Below are 16,833 nucleotides of genomic sequence, written 5' to 3' on the forward strand. Positions count from 1 at the left end.
ACCATTCCTGACGGAATCGACGAAGGGTAAGGTGACTGCCCAGGGAGAAGGGGGATCGCTACCACTGGTACCGCCGGAGCAGGACTGCTTCAAGCCGATGGACACCAGCGAATGCGAAGCGCCCCGACGCTGTTCCCCTGCGGAGATGTCCCTATCCCCATCCTGTACTACTGAAGACAGTAGTCAACCAGCTGTGGTGATGCGCCAGCCGGCGGACCACACAAGTGAAGCTGAAGATAAAGAGACATTTATCCCATCGGCTGCGGACCCTGATGTAGGCCCGTGTGCCCTACAACGGCCAGTCCGGCCTACCACAGAGGAACACATCGCAAGCCAGCGGAGTGGTGAGGAACCTCCTAACCCCCCACAGGCGCCGGTGGTGGCAATGGCGGAGAAAGGCCTAGCCCAGGCCCGGACGGAGCAGAGAGCAGAACCATCACTTCCAGCGGCGGAGGTCGTTCTGGAGGAAGAGGTTCCGGTTGGGAACCCAACGCAAGATGGCGGCGAGTCCAGCGAGATGGCCGTGTCCTCTCGGCCAAGCAGCTGTACCCGGTTGCCTGGGTCCGAGAAGAGCCAGCAGGCCCTGCGGAAGCCTGGGAGTAAGGAGGCGAGTGAACCGGAGTGCCAGTCCGATGGTACCGGGCAAGGTAGCGAGAAGTTGCGGGTCGTAGCCCCGCGTATGCCGGCGGTGTTTCCCTATGCCCAACCCCAGGCCATAGTTAAAACCCCTGCCCCTGTCACTTTTTCCTATGGGTCCCAGTCTAGCCAAGGGTTGTCTGGGGAGTCCCGAGCCACTTCTGAAGAATGGACTGGGGAAAATCTGGACTGGGGTGACTGTTTTACCTCTGATGAGGGATCGGGGAGGAAAATGGCTATGCAAAGGATGTTATACAGCCCTAAATATGACAATCGTGCTGTTGGGGTGGGATGTGATCCTAAGAGCCTTGGGTCAAATTTTGGGTCTCCAGGAAAATTGGGAGTTTCATCTGGGGATTTGGGTAATGTTGCTCATATGGTGCCTATTGCCCGGAGAGCCCCCTATGTGCCCTCACTGTCAGGAAGAGTTATTAGGGATCGCCAAAATTGGGTACGTAATTTTCACCATTGCTGGGAGGGCGAACTTACGTTAGAAATGGGTTCTCTTGATGCAGAAAATTGGGATCCTGGCGGGTTAGATGAGACGTGGTGTAGTCACGAGGGGATATGCTACATCTCCAGGAGAAGCCTTAGGGCGGTGTATGGGCATGATACTCTCAGTCCACTAGCATCCAGGCCAGAGTTATGGTCTGATTGTGGGTGTCCAGTATGTCCCCTAGAGTGTTACAGCATTGATGCTCTAAGCCCAGTGGACCATGCTGTGCGCAAGCCACCGTAAGAGGCTATGGTAGTACCACTAATGGATACTCCATCAGGGAGTAATCCTGGTTGTTATCATCTAAAGTTAAGATGTATATGTTATATGTTATGATGAAAAGATATGTACTGTAATGTGTTGTTATGTTTTGCAGTGCTACCTGAAGGAAGGTTCCGCAAATTTAGATCCCAGCCGGGGCGTTGGGGTTCCACCAGGGGGAGAATGTAGCCATGTGTAAGATTGGTGTACATATCTCTTTCTCATGCTGGCAGTAAACCTGGTAAGTATGCAGGATTGCCAGCAACAATCAATGGAGGTTTGCCCTCAAACCCTGGTGAGGTGTCATATGTCCCCAAAGGAAGTGACAACATGCATTGTGCCCACACTTGGTAGTACAGAGCAGGTTTGTTCTCTGGGGGGTGATATAAGACACAGCACTGCCTAAAGTTAGAAGTTCAGTTTCCTGTTGTTGTGCTGCTCTGTTCACTGAGAGGCAGTGAAGGTCTGCAACAATGTTGCAGTGTCTCCTGCTAGCTGTGAGTCAGTGAGCATACGCAGCAGAGTGAACAGAGTTAGAGGAACTGACAGACAGAGCAGCTCAAGAGAGGAGCCGAGAGAGACAAAGCAGCTCAGGAAAGTAGATTACAGCAGCCATAGAAGCTGGGCAATCTCTTTGAGAGTAAAGGTGGAAAGCAGCTCTATTAGGGAAAAGGGACCTTCCTAATGAAGTGCTGCAAAGAGATGAGCGGCTGAGCTGTTATCTGTGAGGGGCAGCTGGCCCATACCATGCAAATAAAGATGCCCTGTTCAAAGAAACCCCCACTGTGTGAGTGTGAGATTACTCAACAGTGGCAGTCACCACCGAGAAGGAGTTCCTCACCAGGACCATCTCCCTGCGGAAGCACAGATCCTGATGAGGTGGAGGCGCTGCACATGAAGTAAGTTGGACTCGCACCCACTACCTCAGCTACCTGTCCTGATGACATCCCCTAATACCATCAAGCGGGAGACTCAGGAGTCCTGTTACTTGCAGGTGCACCACCACACACGACCTTGTAATGGTTACCGGTTAGACCACACGGGCCAATGTGAGATTGGGTGGGTCAGACAAGGGGGGTCCAGCCGTTACACTTGAATCAGGCAGTATATTCAGAAATCTTTAGTAATACCTCCATATTCCTGGCTGAGGAATAAAATTTCTGTGAAACAAATCCCAAAAAAATAGACGTAAGGTCAGGTAGTCCATGCATACTAACAGACATCAGATAGTATATAAAAAAGGCACCTTTTTTTCTTTTTCAGCTGACTGATCTGCATTGCCCTGTGAAAATCCATTGACCGGCTGAGAGCCCTTCAACTGAGCCCTTCCTGCAAAAATGCAGAAGGTGAAATGTAGCCCTGATAAATTATACTTAAAAAAATACTTGTTTCCGATAATTGGTACTTTTCTGTACTTTTAATTATTCATTGCCTTGCAGAGAAATCTCTCGTGCAGCTGACATTGTTCCCCAGATAACACAACATATTCCAATATAAAGGAAAACATCACAAAGGTTCCATAGGACTCAATAGCAGTGTTGTATATGTAGCCCCCTGTAAACAGCACGGGCTATACATATCTTTCTCCTACTGTGGTAAATCCTGTTAAGGGCAGGCGCCAGTAGTAATCATGGGTTTTCCCCCTTCACGCCCTGCCTTGAGTGATAGATGCAGGCCCTTGACTCTGCTGCAGGCATGAGACAGAGGGGAGGTCCTGCTGACATCATGAGAGGTGGGGCCGACACTATTTAGGAGCCAGTTCCTGTGGGTGCCAGTCTAGTCCAGTCCAGTCGAGTTCGAGGTCTAGGTCGAGCTCTCTCCTGGGAGCAGGAGAGAGAGAACTCTGGCCTATACAGTTGGAGAGTGAGCAGAGCTCCGGTGGACCAATGCCCCTCACCCTGATGAGGGGGTGATGGGGAAGATCTATCCCCACCCAGAGGATACCCTCTGAGGTGGGCATTGGGGTATTGAGGCCCCTCATAGACCATCCTGTCAGAGTGCATCTTGGAGGAAAGGAGAGGAGAGGAGAAGGCCTGTATACATTTGGAGTGCCTTGTGTGCTGCTGCTGTGTGCTGCCAAGGCTGCTGTGTGCGAGCTAGAGTCAATAAAGAGACATTGCTGATTTTACCAAAGAGACTGTGTGTGATTCTGGAGCATCCACCCTGGGACCAGGGTTACTTCTTCTATATGGGTCCTACCCCATATCCCTGGGAAGGTATAGAGGATGGAGGCGCTGCACCACCACTAACGAATGAGGCAACTACCCGAGAAGCCTGGTCCTGTGTCCCCAACATCATCGCGGGAAGCTCAGGCCCTCCTGTTACCGGTAGGTACGCACCACTCAAGCACATGTAGCCAGCCCTCACACACCCTAGATATAGCATCTGTGTCTGGGGGGGGGGGGGGGAATATGGGTTACATATATTATTGACGTGAAACTTATTTGCTGGCGTCTATTGTGTTTTCATGGGAAAAATGTATTCCCTTGTAATGAAAAACCGTAACAAATGGTGATGTCACGCTACTAATGGGTGTGCGCCCCACCACGCATGCACAGTACCGCCCTTATCCACCTCCAAGTACACTCGCGCTCTCCCCTCTTCCAGGATGCTTGTGCACTAACGCCCATCAGCTACTGTGCATGGCCGGGGGCCTCGGCGCATGCACGCCACTAAAGAGGACGGACTGAAGGGGAGGAGAGGATCCAGGAACAACGGGCAGGAAGAGAGTGAGAGAGCCGCGTCCACTGAGGTCCCAGTGCTGAAACAGACACAGTCACACACACATGCACAGTGACACAGAGATACAGACACACAGTGACACACAAAGTCACACACACCGAGTCACACACACACATAGTCACACATACACACCCAGAATCACACCCAGTCACACACACACACCCAGTCACACGCACCCACCCAGAGTCACACACATACCGAGTCTCACACACATACACCCCTCCCAGAGTCACACCTGCCCCAGAGTCACACACATATACCCCCCAGAGTAACACCCACATACCCAGTCACACACACACCCCCAGTGTCACACACAATCACATACACACAGTGACACACGAGGAATTCAGTTAGTATAAATATATTAGTGCAAATAGATAAAACAGGGTGCGTGTGCCATGCACGGACGTTCTAAGTCACACCTTTGTGTTTTGTCGCTGAAAATGTTTTGATTTTTAATTAGAAACATCACCATCACAAATACAATGTGTGACAAAAGACAAAGAAGTTTCACTTAAAATGCGTCTGCCCTGCACACACAACTTTTTTCCCCCTGATATCGTGCCCCATAATGCCTTGCCTAGCGTTAAGGGAAGCAGCGCAGTTATTTGAAGCCCTGCTTCTGAAGAGGCTCTGCAACAGCCGTGCTGTTTTTGTATATTGCACACCAAGTGTGGCGCATCATGATGGCTGTTTCTTCTCTTAGCCCTGTGTGGATCTGCACATTTGTGAATGTGTGCTGTATCTGCAAATATATCTGTTTTTGCATACAGTGCATTAGTGTGTCCGTATTTACACTGTGTCTATAAGGCGATGTTTGTGCAGTGAGCAGAGTGCCTGATGTCGGCCTCGTCCAGTGTGAGAGCACGCTCGCTCGCGATCAAAACACTGAAACTGAATACCCCCGTCCATACTGCGCGTGTGCGTGCATGCGAGCGTGGGGGAGGCGCGATGCTTGCAGAGACAAATATTATTGTATTTGTCGCTCTTGCCCTGGTCACGTGCGCGGTTCAGCCAATGAGAGCTAACCGCTCACGTGACATCACAGGCATGCCCCACTACGTGCGCAACTAGCAGACCAGGAATTGCCCGACCAAACATGAGCTCCTGATGTCACGGCGCTCGAGCGTCAGCGCGCTCGCTCACTGCCTGGGGAACCAGCAAAGCCACAGATAGTGATAATAAAACACGAGGTGTGGGACTTGTACACCAGCACAGGGGAGCATACATGCCTGCTTGCCATTTCTCTCTATTTAAAACTGCATTATTTATAGTAGTTAAAATGGCTTATTATTATTTTTTGTTATGTGCACCTTTTCCCCCCCTACAAAAACACCATTGATGTGAGTTCTGGGAAAGTAACCCTCCCTTGGCTGCCACAAAGGCTGTAGTGTAAGCCAATGCTGTTCCTACTGCCTGGACGGGGTAATTATAATTTATAAGTAACCCCTCCACCGGTAGACATTTGCTGCAATGTGTGTTGTAGAGCAGATCCTCCAGCCTAGGTGTCAGCAGTGAGCTAGGACCCTGGCTCCTCCTGGCAGATCTGGCCTGTGTTGCTGCTGTTGAGCTGGGGGATGGCAGTGAGAGTAACATGCAGAGGGCTTGGGATGTGCAGGCTCGGCTCCTATAGCATGTCGGTGGTGCCAGCAGTGAGAGGCTCCTGCAGCAGGGCAGCGGCTGGGCTGTGCAGGGGATTCAGCAGCACACTGCAGCCTGAGCACACCTCCCTCACTGCCTGTGTGCAGAAGGAAGGAGTAAGGTCAGGAGGAGGAGGGAGGGGGCAGGAGAGGTGCACGGCCAGAAAAGAGGGGAGAAGAATGGTTGACAGGAAATTTGAAAATGGGAGAGGTAGATACAGAAGAGAGCTGGACAGGGTTTTATTTATTACATGTTTTACCAGGAAGCAATACATTGTGAGTTACCTCTCGTTATCAAGTATGTCCTGGGCACAGTTATGATGACAGATACATGGTTACAAATACATGGTACAGCTCGACTCACAAGTTCGTAATGAAGTTCTCATTTAATGTGATAGCCAAGAACTGTGGGATAACAACGTCTCAGGTCCCATATGGACCTGTCATCAGGAATGAAAGGTCCATATGGGACCTGAAACATTGTTTCTCCTCTGTTCTTGGCTGTCACATTAAACAGAGAACTTCATTATGAACGTGTTAGTAGAGCTGTACTTTGTATTTCTGTCTAAGGCCCGTTCTATAGTGTCGCGGGCGCGGAAATTTTAGTTTGCTGACGTTAGTCAGCCTTTCTATAATGGGGCCGCGCACGGCGGGGAGCCGACAGACAGCGGGGAAGACAGGCAAAAGAATCTTTTCGCGCCGCTACCGGTGCTGAAATGTATGTGTGTGTTTGTGTGTGTGTGTGTGTGTGTGTGTGTGTGTGTGTGTGTGTGTGTGTGTGTGTGTGTGTGTGTGTGTGTGTGTGTGTGTGTGTGTGTATGTCTGCATGAAGTTAATAAATATTTTATTTTTACGAAAGTGTTTTTTTAATAAATAATAAATTACACACACACACACACACACACACACACACACACACACATACACACATACACACACACACACAGTACCTTCACACAGCTCACATACACACGCAAACAGTATAGAACGGCCTTTGGAGGAGACCTGCACTTGGAAGAAATAGTGTGTCTGTGTTGTGTTGGCTGCACAAGCCGGATTCTCCTCGTCTGAAACTGTTTCCTCTTAGGCGTGTAATATAGTCCTCGCTGCTGTGCGTGCAGGCGCGCGCCCGGCGTTGCCCGTGGCGTGCGTGTTAAGTTGCTAGGGTGCAAGCGGAGACGCGCACAGTTAGGGGGCGCGACTCTGACGTCACAGCGTTAGGCCATGCTGTGATTGGTTCGCGCGTGGCTGCAGCACGAAAATACAATTTGATTGTATTTTCCCTGATCTGCCACGCCACCGCTCGCGGCCATGCGCGCGTCTGAAGTATAGCAACTGCAGTCTCGAGGACTATATTACACACCTTACTTTGGAACTGTAGAAATGTATGTATGTCTTTATTTATATAGTGCCATTAATATACATAGCGCTTCACAGTAGTAATACACGTGACAATCATATAAATAATATAAATAACAGATCATGGGAATAAGTGCTTCAGACATAAAAATTAACATTTAGGAAGAAATGTCCCTGCTCCGAGGAGCTTACAATCCAATTGGTAGGTAGGAAGAATGTACAAAGACAGTAGGAGGGCGTTCTGGTAAGTGCGTCTGCAAGGGGCCAAGCTTTATGTATCAGGTGTATAGTATTAGCCACGGAGCTACTCATTATGCTTCGTTAAGCAGGTGTGTTTTAAGGTGGGTCTTAAAGGTGCACAGATAGGGTGCTAGTCGGGTATTGAGGGGAAGGGCATTCCAGAGGTGTGGGAGAGAGGTTTAAGGTGCGAGAGGGCTTTAGATACAAAGGGGGTAGAGAGAAGACATCCTTGAGCGGAACGCGAGACATTAGGGCTGAGATGTAAGGAGGGGCAGAAGAGTGTAAAGCTTTAAAAGTGAGGAGGAGAATTGAGTGCGAGATGCGTGATTTGATAGGAAGCCAGGAGAGGGATTTCAGGAGGGGATACGCCAAGATAGATTTAGGAAAGAGTAAAGTGATTCTGGCAGCAGTGTTTAGGATAGATTGTAAGGGAGACAGGTGAGAGGTAGAAAGGCCGGACAGCAGGAGGTTACAGTAGTCGAGACAGGAGAGAATGAGAGCCTGTGTAAAAGTTTTAGCAGTGGAGCAACAGAGGAAAGGGCGTATCTTTCTAATATTGTATAGGAAAAAGGGACAGGTTTTAGATACATTTTGATTGTGAGTGGAAAATATGAGAGTCGAGTGTGATCCCCTAGGCAGTGCGCTTGCGCTACTGGATGTATGACAGAACTTCCAACAGTAATGTGGAAGGAGTTAGTGGGGCCAGGTTTGGGATGAAATATGAGGAGCTCTATTTTTGACATGTTGAGGTTAATTCCGCGGAGGGACATCCAGGATGATATCGCAGAGAGACATTCAGAAACTTTGGTCTGTACAGCAGATGTAAGTAAGGTCAGGGGTTGAAAAGTAAATTTGTGTGTCGTCAGTATAGAGGTGATATTTGAACCCAACAGATGTCATTAGGTCACCTAGAGAGAGTGTGTACAGAGAAAAGAGGAGAGGTACCAGGACAGAGCCCTGGGGTACCCCCACAGAGATCGATGGAGGTGTTAGCAGAAAAGACACTGAAAGTACGATGGGAGAGGTAAGAGGAGATCCAGGATAGAGCTTTTTTACAAATACCAAAAGTATGGAGAATGTTAAGGAGACAAGGGTGGTCCACTTTGTCAAATGCTGCAGAGAGGTCAAGTAATATGAGCAGAGTGTAATGACCTCTGTTTTTGGCAGCATGGAGGTCATTTGTTATTTTAACGAGGGCTGTTTCAGTGGAGTGAGCAGTGCGGAAGCAGATTGTAGAGGGTCTTGGAGAGAATAGGTGGTGAAAAAATGGAGCAGGCGAGAGAATGGTTACATTAAGTGAACAGGGTTAGGGGTGAGAACGGGGGTGATAGGAGATTTAGGGTATAAATAGAAGGTATGGGGTGAGGTAGGAGAACTGAAGGAAAAGCTGTTAAAAGACAGAGTAAGATGCGTTTCTGTGATTCGGAATCGCTTATGGTTTCTTATTTGATTTATGACATTCGGTATCCATTTTGTTTCCCCAGACTCGTCTGTTATGTAATTCAGGGTGAACTCTTGAATTGGTAGAAGGATTGTGGAATGTGTGAGAACACATTTTAAGGAAAACAATGGAGCCCATCAAGGTTATAGGCTTTGTGCCCAGACTTTTCCAAGGATGAGAGTATGTTATTGCTTCATTGTGTTATTGTTTTATTGTTCAGCTTCGATTGTCTAATAGTAACAGAGCAAGACTAAAGCTGTCTCTCATTTTAATCCGGTCTGTAACTGTTACACACACCTGTAACATATATTATCTTTAACGGTTAATGAAAATAACACTGTTCATTTAAAGCTGCATTTCCAGCTCCCCTGTTATTTTTTTTTTTTTTACTTCAATAGTTTCATGTGGGCAATCTCTACTTACCTAAAGAACTGCATAGCTGTCGGTCAATTCGTTCTCCGTGTATTGGTCGGCGAAGTTTGGCGACATCTTTAAATATAGGGAAGGTATTTCCTCTGTTTCTGTCACTCAGTGGAAGCTCATGAATATTAACGAGCACTCCTCCACTGACATGTGCAAGAGGGAGGGCAGGGCTCACAAAGGTGTGTGCCAGTGCTTGTGACAGGACATGAAGGGGCAGTGCCTTAGTAAATGGTTGTTATAATAGAATACAAGAAAATTGGTCTTTTAAAGTTGTTGTTTTTTAAAACAGAAAATTCTAAAAGTATTTTTTCTTACTACAGAACTGATTTATTAAAAAAAAAACACATGCAGGATATTGCCTGAACTGCAGCTTTAATGTAACCATGTATTCTCATCATGCCTTGGACATACTTGAAAACAAGAGGTAACTCTCAATGTTTTACTTCCTGGTAAAACATTTTATAAATAAATAAAATAAATACTAACAAGCCATGCACAGGTTAATCTGTAGATGAAGACATTAGTACAGGAATCTATTTTAGAATAGATAACCAGAACGAACGATGATGCCATCAAGAATGCCGGGTCGGGAGAGAGAGTAAGGGGAGCTGGGATTGGACAAAGAGTATGGGGGGCCGGGGTTGGACAAAGTAAGGGGAACCGGGATTGGACAGGGTAAGGGGAGCCAGATCTGGACAGAGGGCAGTGACAATTGAAGGTGTCTTTGTATCTATGATTGGACTCCATGTTTTATTCATTATAAACACCAGCATTCCTCCATTGACAGCAATGAATGATTCAATGTGTTTGAAGGAGAAATGCATTTATTTTTTATTTTTACAATGAATGGAATTTAATACTAATTTATTTCTGCAACGTTATACAGGAGGATAATTCTGAGTAATCCGCAGAAGAGGAATGCTCTGTCACTCTCCATGCTTCAGGCCCTCCAGAAAGACATCCTGCATGATGTTGACGACGTGAAGCTGAGGGTTATCGTTATTGCAGGTACTATTTCACATTGCATGCTCTACACACATTCATCTTATTCAGTTTCTTTTTTTTTTTTTTTAACATTGAGAGTCAACTTCGGCTGGAACCTGCTACTGTATATACACCATTGCCTCAATGTAGTAAAAAAAAAAAAATGGAATCAGGGGAAAAATGGATTTATTTACGCAAGGGTTACATCATCCAAAGTGTGGCCAACACTTGTAGTACTACACAAATGCAGAATATGTTGGTTACCCAGCAAGTTAAAGAACGCTACTCACGTTTCAGTGTCATACGAAAGTTTTATTGGGAACAGCAGGAGAAAAACAACGTCTCCGGTCCATCTGGGCCTTTTATCAGGTTAGCATTACACAGTAAAAGCACAATATTTATACATACATTAAGCAGTGGACTAGCAATCATTCCATCGGTTCTTGGTGCCTAAGCGGATCAACGTCATGACAGGCGGCGGGAAGGTTCCAGAATCCGTAAGTGCAAAGATGCATCTTGTAATGAGTGAAGGCTTTGAACACATAATGCAAGGCAAGGGGACTGTAACTGAGCAACAAAACGCTACAGACCGTCCAAAGTGGCAGATACTCATCTCTAAAAAGGAAAACTCCAGTCCTCAAGGGGCACCAACAGGTCAGGTTTTAAGGATATCCCTGCTTCAGCTCAAGTAGCTCAATCAGTCTTTGACTGAGCCTCTGATTGAAGCACATCTACTGTGACACAGGGATATCCTTAAAACCAGATCTGTTGGTGGTGACCCTTGAGGACTGGAGTTGGCCTCTCCTCTTCTATAGTGTATCATTACTTAAGAAAATGCGCAATAGAGTATATTGTCAATGTGTTAATTTAAACAAAAAAAGAAAGAAAAAAAGCAGAGACTATGGGCATTTTTACTCCACATGACACTCACAATTACAGCAGGTTTCAAGGTGATTAATGCCAAAGATTACAAATCACTCCTTAGAAAGATAGCACATTTATTATATAGCAAACACTAGCAACGTTTCAGCCCCAATAGCAGCCCTTTGTCCAGACAAGTTATATCTTGACCAAGGGCTGAAAGTGGGATTGAAACGTTGATGGTTTTTGCTCTGTAACCCACTTGCTGATTTTCCAGCCCAGTGGAGGCCGTTCCATCTTTTTGAATGTATTAATTGAAACACAAAAAATTCCCATCGGAAAAAAATAAATGAATCTAAACAAAAACACACCTTAAAGTAAAATGCATAATATATAACATCCTGTGTTTTTTGTTTCTTTTTATGACATACCTGGCCTTCCATTCAGCTGAAGGACCGGTGTTTTCATCTGGCCACAACTTAAAAGAGTTGACTGCTGCACAGGGCAAAGATTACCATGCTGAAGTATTCAGGACTTGTGCCAAGGTGAATTCACATGCTGACCCTGTACCTCTGACCTGCTACACTAACAGCAATCTAGTGCTGACAGCAAAGGCTTTCTCCCCGGTGGCCGCGGATGCGCACGCGATGGCATGCGCGCCGCACACAAGGTACAGCCCTCTGGGCACACAAGGCGCGATGCGCGACCGCCTTTGCGAAAAGACAAGATTTTTTTCGGTTCAGCCAGTGGGGAGGGGGGGGGGAGGAGGGGCGAACCAGCCCCTTAATGTCATGGCCACGCCCCCGCCATGCCGTGAATTGCGTGAAGTCCACCAGGTCGCGCTGATGCAGGTAACGAGCGCCGCCAGGCACCCCGTCGCACACGCACTGGGGCCAAAGCATGGCTACGGGTTTCCTTGGGTGGAGAGGCGGTTCTGTTGATGCAGACGAGAGATCAGCTGCTGGAAACGGCCAGACACACCAATAATAGGATGGACAAAGACTGTTTAATCAAGGTGTGTGACAATGGTTGGGTAACTGATTATACCTTCATTGGTTTATTGTCCCACTGGTTTCAGATCCTGCCTCTCAGGGATGATCATGTCACTAACATTTCCACTAGAAGTAGGGCACTCATAATGAGCAAGCAAGGGTTTGACCTCTTCATTATTTTCTAGGCACCGGGCTCTCGCGGGGGGCTCAACTCCAGTACTCAAGCCCCAGCAACAGGTCAGGGATTCAGGATACTCCAGCTTCAGCACAGGTGGGTCAGTCGAAGACTGAGCCTCTGATTGAGCCACCTGTGCTGAAGCAGGGATTGACTTTGCCACCTGTGCTGAAGCAGGGATATTGTGAAACCCTGAGTTGTTGGGGGGGATCTTGAGAACTGGAGTTGAGCACCCCTAGTCTAACGGACTACAAAGGGACTAAATGTGCACTTACTGTAACCAAAGGAAAAAACTAAAATGCTGCAGGACCATCTATCAATGTCTACTGTACCTTCTGCAAACCAGGAGCAGTACTACTACTAACAGCAGCACAAGATTTAACAAACAAGCAAGCCAATGCTTTGCTGGGCCCTGTGAGCTAATAGATCCACAATGTCCCACAGCCCCTTCTATGTGAGGCAAAATTTCAAGGCTGACAAGTAAAGATTTCCCACGGGATATGGGGCTTCAGTAAAGTCTTCTAGAGACCAGGTTCAGAAAAATAGGTTACAATTTATTTAAACATGTCAAACATAGAGACCGCCTACACATTGCTCTCACCCTAAGGTGCTTTGTCAAGGAGTGGATAATCACTGCTGGAGTCACAGTATATCTACTAACAATTAAAACTAATTAAAAACAGCTGTTATGGTCAATTTAACCCTTGCATTACATCTTTATTCCTAACAATTAAAACTTTTAATTCCCCTGAACACAGCAGAAAATGGACAAGGATAGAATACAGTAATTCCAACAAATGAGTTGTATGCACACAGTTATCTGCCATTTATCACTAACCAATAATACAGTACATCCAAATATTAATGAATCCCTGTTATAAATCAAAGTAATAATAAAAAAATATATATATTTTTTCACATATACACAGTAAACTATATGGTTTATCATTATGTTGCAAATATATTATTTAACTATTTAAATTGAGAGGCGCCTTGTACTTTGCACTCATTTATTTCTATACATGTTTAGCTCCTAGATGTACATACATTGCATCACAGGCTCGTCTGGCTCCACAGGAGTATTGTTTTTCTTCTTGATTTTTTTGCTTTTAAGGTTTTAGGCAACCCCAATAATGTCTTTGGTAGACCACCATTGGTCTACAATCCAGAGTTTAAGAACTCTGGCCCAGTATTCACAGACCCACAGCAAGCAGCACCTTTCACTCCACTGCCCCAATTATATTTCAGTTGAAGGCAGCCATGCATGTCTGAATCAGTGAAGAATAAGACCATCAGATTGCAGTTGTACAATTGAAAGGCCCCTGAGGTTTTACAACGCCATTTGTTTGCTAGCAAAAAGTTTCACAGTTAAACCTGATACGTGCTTGTCGCTACTATCTTGATATTTACATCAGAGTTTTTTTTTGTACTGTATTTTATTTCTTCTCCAGAAGTAACACGTTGGATCGCAGTGCAGAGGGGAGTGTAGAATGTGTCGTCTTCCAAAAATAGGACCTTACTTTACTATGGCACTCCCAATCCACACAGGGAAATAAGATTTGTATCATGCCTAATAAAATATTTCAGCAATAGTAATGTTAAAACAGCTGAGGTTTTTCTGGACACAGGTGAAAGAACGACATGTCAGTTATTTAATTCACTGAAAGGGGGTGTTGTTGACGTCACACCTAGAACCAATAGGTTGCTAATTTAGGTTGTTCTCACGCAAAACTTGATAAGCAGCCCGTAAAACATAGTTGCAGGATGCAAACTTGGTAGGAATAAGTGACTTAAATCTGTCATGTCAACCATCATTGTGTAATCCCTTTTGCTTCCAAAAGGAGCCTGTAATTTATATTCACCCAGACATATGACAAAGTTCAGTGATGTGACTATACAAGTTGCAAATGCATCATATGATATGCTAAGCAAGAATAGCTACTGACTTCTGTATAAAACATGAGCCCATCCCAGTCAATAAGCAGATCACATCTCTACATTGTAGTTCCCCTCTACAATTACAGTTCTGTGCCTCGTTTATTTTATGTTACAGACTTATTTCATGTTAAATGAGTAAAAAAGCACATATTATTATTTTTTTTTAAGTAATTTTTTTTTTGCTTGCAGCTCATGACCTCAATCCAAACCATTTCAGTGCCGGTTATAGCTCAGGTTAACGGTCTGGCTACAGCAGCCGGGTGCCAGCTTGTTGCCAGCTGTGACATAGCTGTGGCCTCTGAGAAATCCAGGTTTGCTACACCAGGAGTTAATGTTGGGCTGTTCTGCTCCACACCGGCTGTTGCTCTGGGAAGAGCCGTGCCAAGAAAGGTAGGTCAGTGCCACAGGCTGTAAGGTATCTTCCGGTGCTGCTTAGTAAACATGAAGCCTATATCAATTGAGTAGACAGCACTCACCAAGAATAAAGTAATGAAACTGCAGGGCGCTAACGGAACTAGGAGGACCCGAATTCCCCCCCAACTAGTAGTCACAATCAAAAGATCCAGCACTCACTGACTCTAAGACAACATGATACTATGGATTATGTTACATTGAAAAATGATTTAATGTAAGTACACAATAATACAGGGAGTAATGCGGCGCTAATGCAAAAACACAGACAATCCAGTGGTGATTGGGGTGAACAAAATAGGGAAAAGGGAGTGTGACAACATAGAGGAACAAAAAGTGGGGACAAAACACACAAGGGGGTAGGCTAACCAATGGGGCAACGTTTCGGGGACACACCCCTTTCTCAGGCCCGTTCCCTCAGGTCTTACGCACCTTTGAAGGGAGAGGGAGAGAGAAAAAGAAAGATATATGGTCGTGTAACCTGTTGGTCTGATTTACTTTACTTACATTTTCTCTGGTGTACTCAATACTTGTTCTGCTTGTTTTGAGCTTCCTATTGACATTACATTGGTCTTTGAGTGCTGCTCTGGTTATTGGAGTGTTAGGGTGAAGGGAAGTACCTTATGGTCTTTTAGAGCCCTGAGGGAACGGGCCTGAGGAAGGGGTATTGCCCCGAAACGTTGCCCCCCTGATTTTATCACATATATATTTCGTTGATGACGTTGCAGGTTGCCTTAGAAATGCTATTCACGGGTGAGCCGATATCTGCCCAGGATGCTTTGCTGCACGGTCTCGTCAGTAAGGTGGTGCCGGAGGAGGACCTGGAAAGGGAGACTATGAAGATCGCGTACAAAATTTGCCAAACTAGCCGCTCTGTCGTTGCCCTGGGAAAAGCCACATTTTACAGACAGATGGCACACGGTCTCGATGCTGCGTACGAGCTGGCCTCACAGGTCATGGTGCAAAATCTGTCCTTGAAAGACGGGCAAGAAGGGGTCGAGGCGTTCTCTCAGAAACGGAAACCTGTGTGGACTCACTCCTTGGACTGATCACTTGGGGGCAGAAACAGGCAAATTCATCCTGACCGTAAACTAATATTCTATTTTCTCCTAAAATTAATGAATTCCATTGTATTAATGTGAGTACGTTGTAAATTAAAATATACAGGACACACATCCTTTTTATAGACAATTTGCATATAATTTTAACACTGACAATGTTTACAGTGCTGTACTGTATGTAGTGGCACAATTAATGTAAATATACCACAATAAATGTAAATCCACCACACCAAACAAGCAAGTAAATAAGACTAAGCTTTTCAGGTCAGGGTTTCTGGTTATCTCCATGTATTTTAGATGATCGATTATGTTTATACTGTCACACACTGTGTATATCTTTGACGCGGCCATAGAAGTCAACCTATCATTCCAGAGCAATGACAATATGTTGCTGGCCCCCTTGGCAGCTAATGGGTTAAACTAAAATCCTACTGCCACTGGACCGGCGTTTGGTAACATGTGTCAAGTAGATGTAAAAAGCTGATCAGAGTTAACATATACCCTGAACTGGTTTAATTCACAGGCCAGTGTCTGAACATGGTGCTGTGATCCGAGCCAAGAACCTCTGAGTGTTACACTTGGCTACAGAGGTCATAATGCAAGTACCCAAAAGGAAGGTTGGTTTCCAAAGCTGCTGCATTGCAAATAAGATCAAGCAAAGACATGGATGAAAGTACAATCGAGGCACAATCTGTGATACAATCTTAACATTTCTACAATGAAATGGAATTAACTAAAGTGATTGTTAGAACGTTTAATTAAATAATTGCGAAAGTTTGTACAATCCAACGAAGAATGAACTCTTGTAATAAAAACCCCTTCCTTGCCTTGCATTGGTCTGATGGTTTGTGGAGAAGCTCGCTTACTGTAAGTCCTGTATGAAATGTCTGGGCTGAACATATGCCTTTCATTACCGGCAACTTCAAAGTCACTCCTGCTACACCGCAACTATTTTTATGTCTTAGGTAGCACTCTCGGTGAGAAAAACAAGTCGCATGATTAGATGAACAGAAGAGGAGATTTCCACAGAGGATTCAGCAGTTTAATGGAAGCTGCTGAAGTGAAGATGAAGATAATCTCTTTTAAAACCTAGACTACACAATTATACAGAAGTTTACAAAATGAATGGCATATTCTATAGCCAACAGTAATAATCTGCTTTGATCTCAAGTT

At 45.6% G+C, this 16,833-nt stretch overlaps 1 protein-coding gene across 2 annotated transcripts; it reads left to right on the top strand.

Annotated features, from left to right (window-relative positions):
* Positions 1-5,662: 5,662 nt before the first annotated feature.
* On the top strand, positions 5,663-16,493 carry ECHDC3 (enoyl-CoA hydratase domain containing 3). Of its 2 annotated transcripts, XM_075599474.1 has the most exons (6): positions 5,663-5,897; positions 10,125-10,246; positions 11,531-11,628; positions 14,378-14,578; positions 15,328-15,685; positions 16,184-16,493. In XM_075599474.1, the coding sequence occupies exons 1-5, from the start codon at positions 5,713-5,715 to the stop codon at positions 15,646-15,648; spliced, it is 927 nt and encodes a 308-aa protein (XP_075455589.1). In that variant the 5' UTR covers positions 5,663-5,712; the 3' UTR covers positions 15,649-15,685; positions 16,184-16,493. The 2 variants fall into 2 exon arrangements, with proteins under 2 accessions (XP_075455589.1, XP_075455588.1); XM_075599473.1 differs by having other exon boundaries at positions 15,328-16,493.
* The last annotated feature ends 340 nt before the right edge of the window (positions 16,494-16,833 follow it).

The sequence above is a fragment of the Ascaphus truei genome, chromosome 5, assembly GCF_040206685.1.
Source record: "Ascaphus truei isolate aAscTru1 chromosome 5, aAscTru1.hap1, whole genome shotgun sequence".
Lineage (NCBI taxonomy): Eukaryota > Metazoa > Chordata > Amphibia > Anura > Ascaphidae > Ascaphus > Ascaphus truei.

Coding starts and splice junctions, on each gene's coding strand:
- ECHDC3 (XM_075599473.1), top strand. CDS start 5,713: ATGGCAGTGAGAGTAACATGCAGAGGGCTTGGGATGTGCAGGCTCGGC. Junction 5,898..10,124: donor GTGCAGAAGGAAGGAGTAAG/GTCAGGAGGAGG, acceptor AACGTTATACAG/GAGGATAATTCTGAGTAATC. Junction 10,247..11,530: donor GAGGGTTATCGTTATTGCAG/GTACTATTTCAC, acceptor CCTTCCATTCAG/CTGAAGGACCGGTGTTTTCA.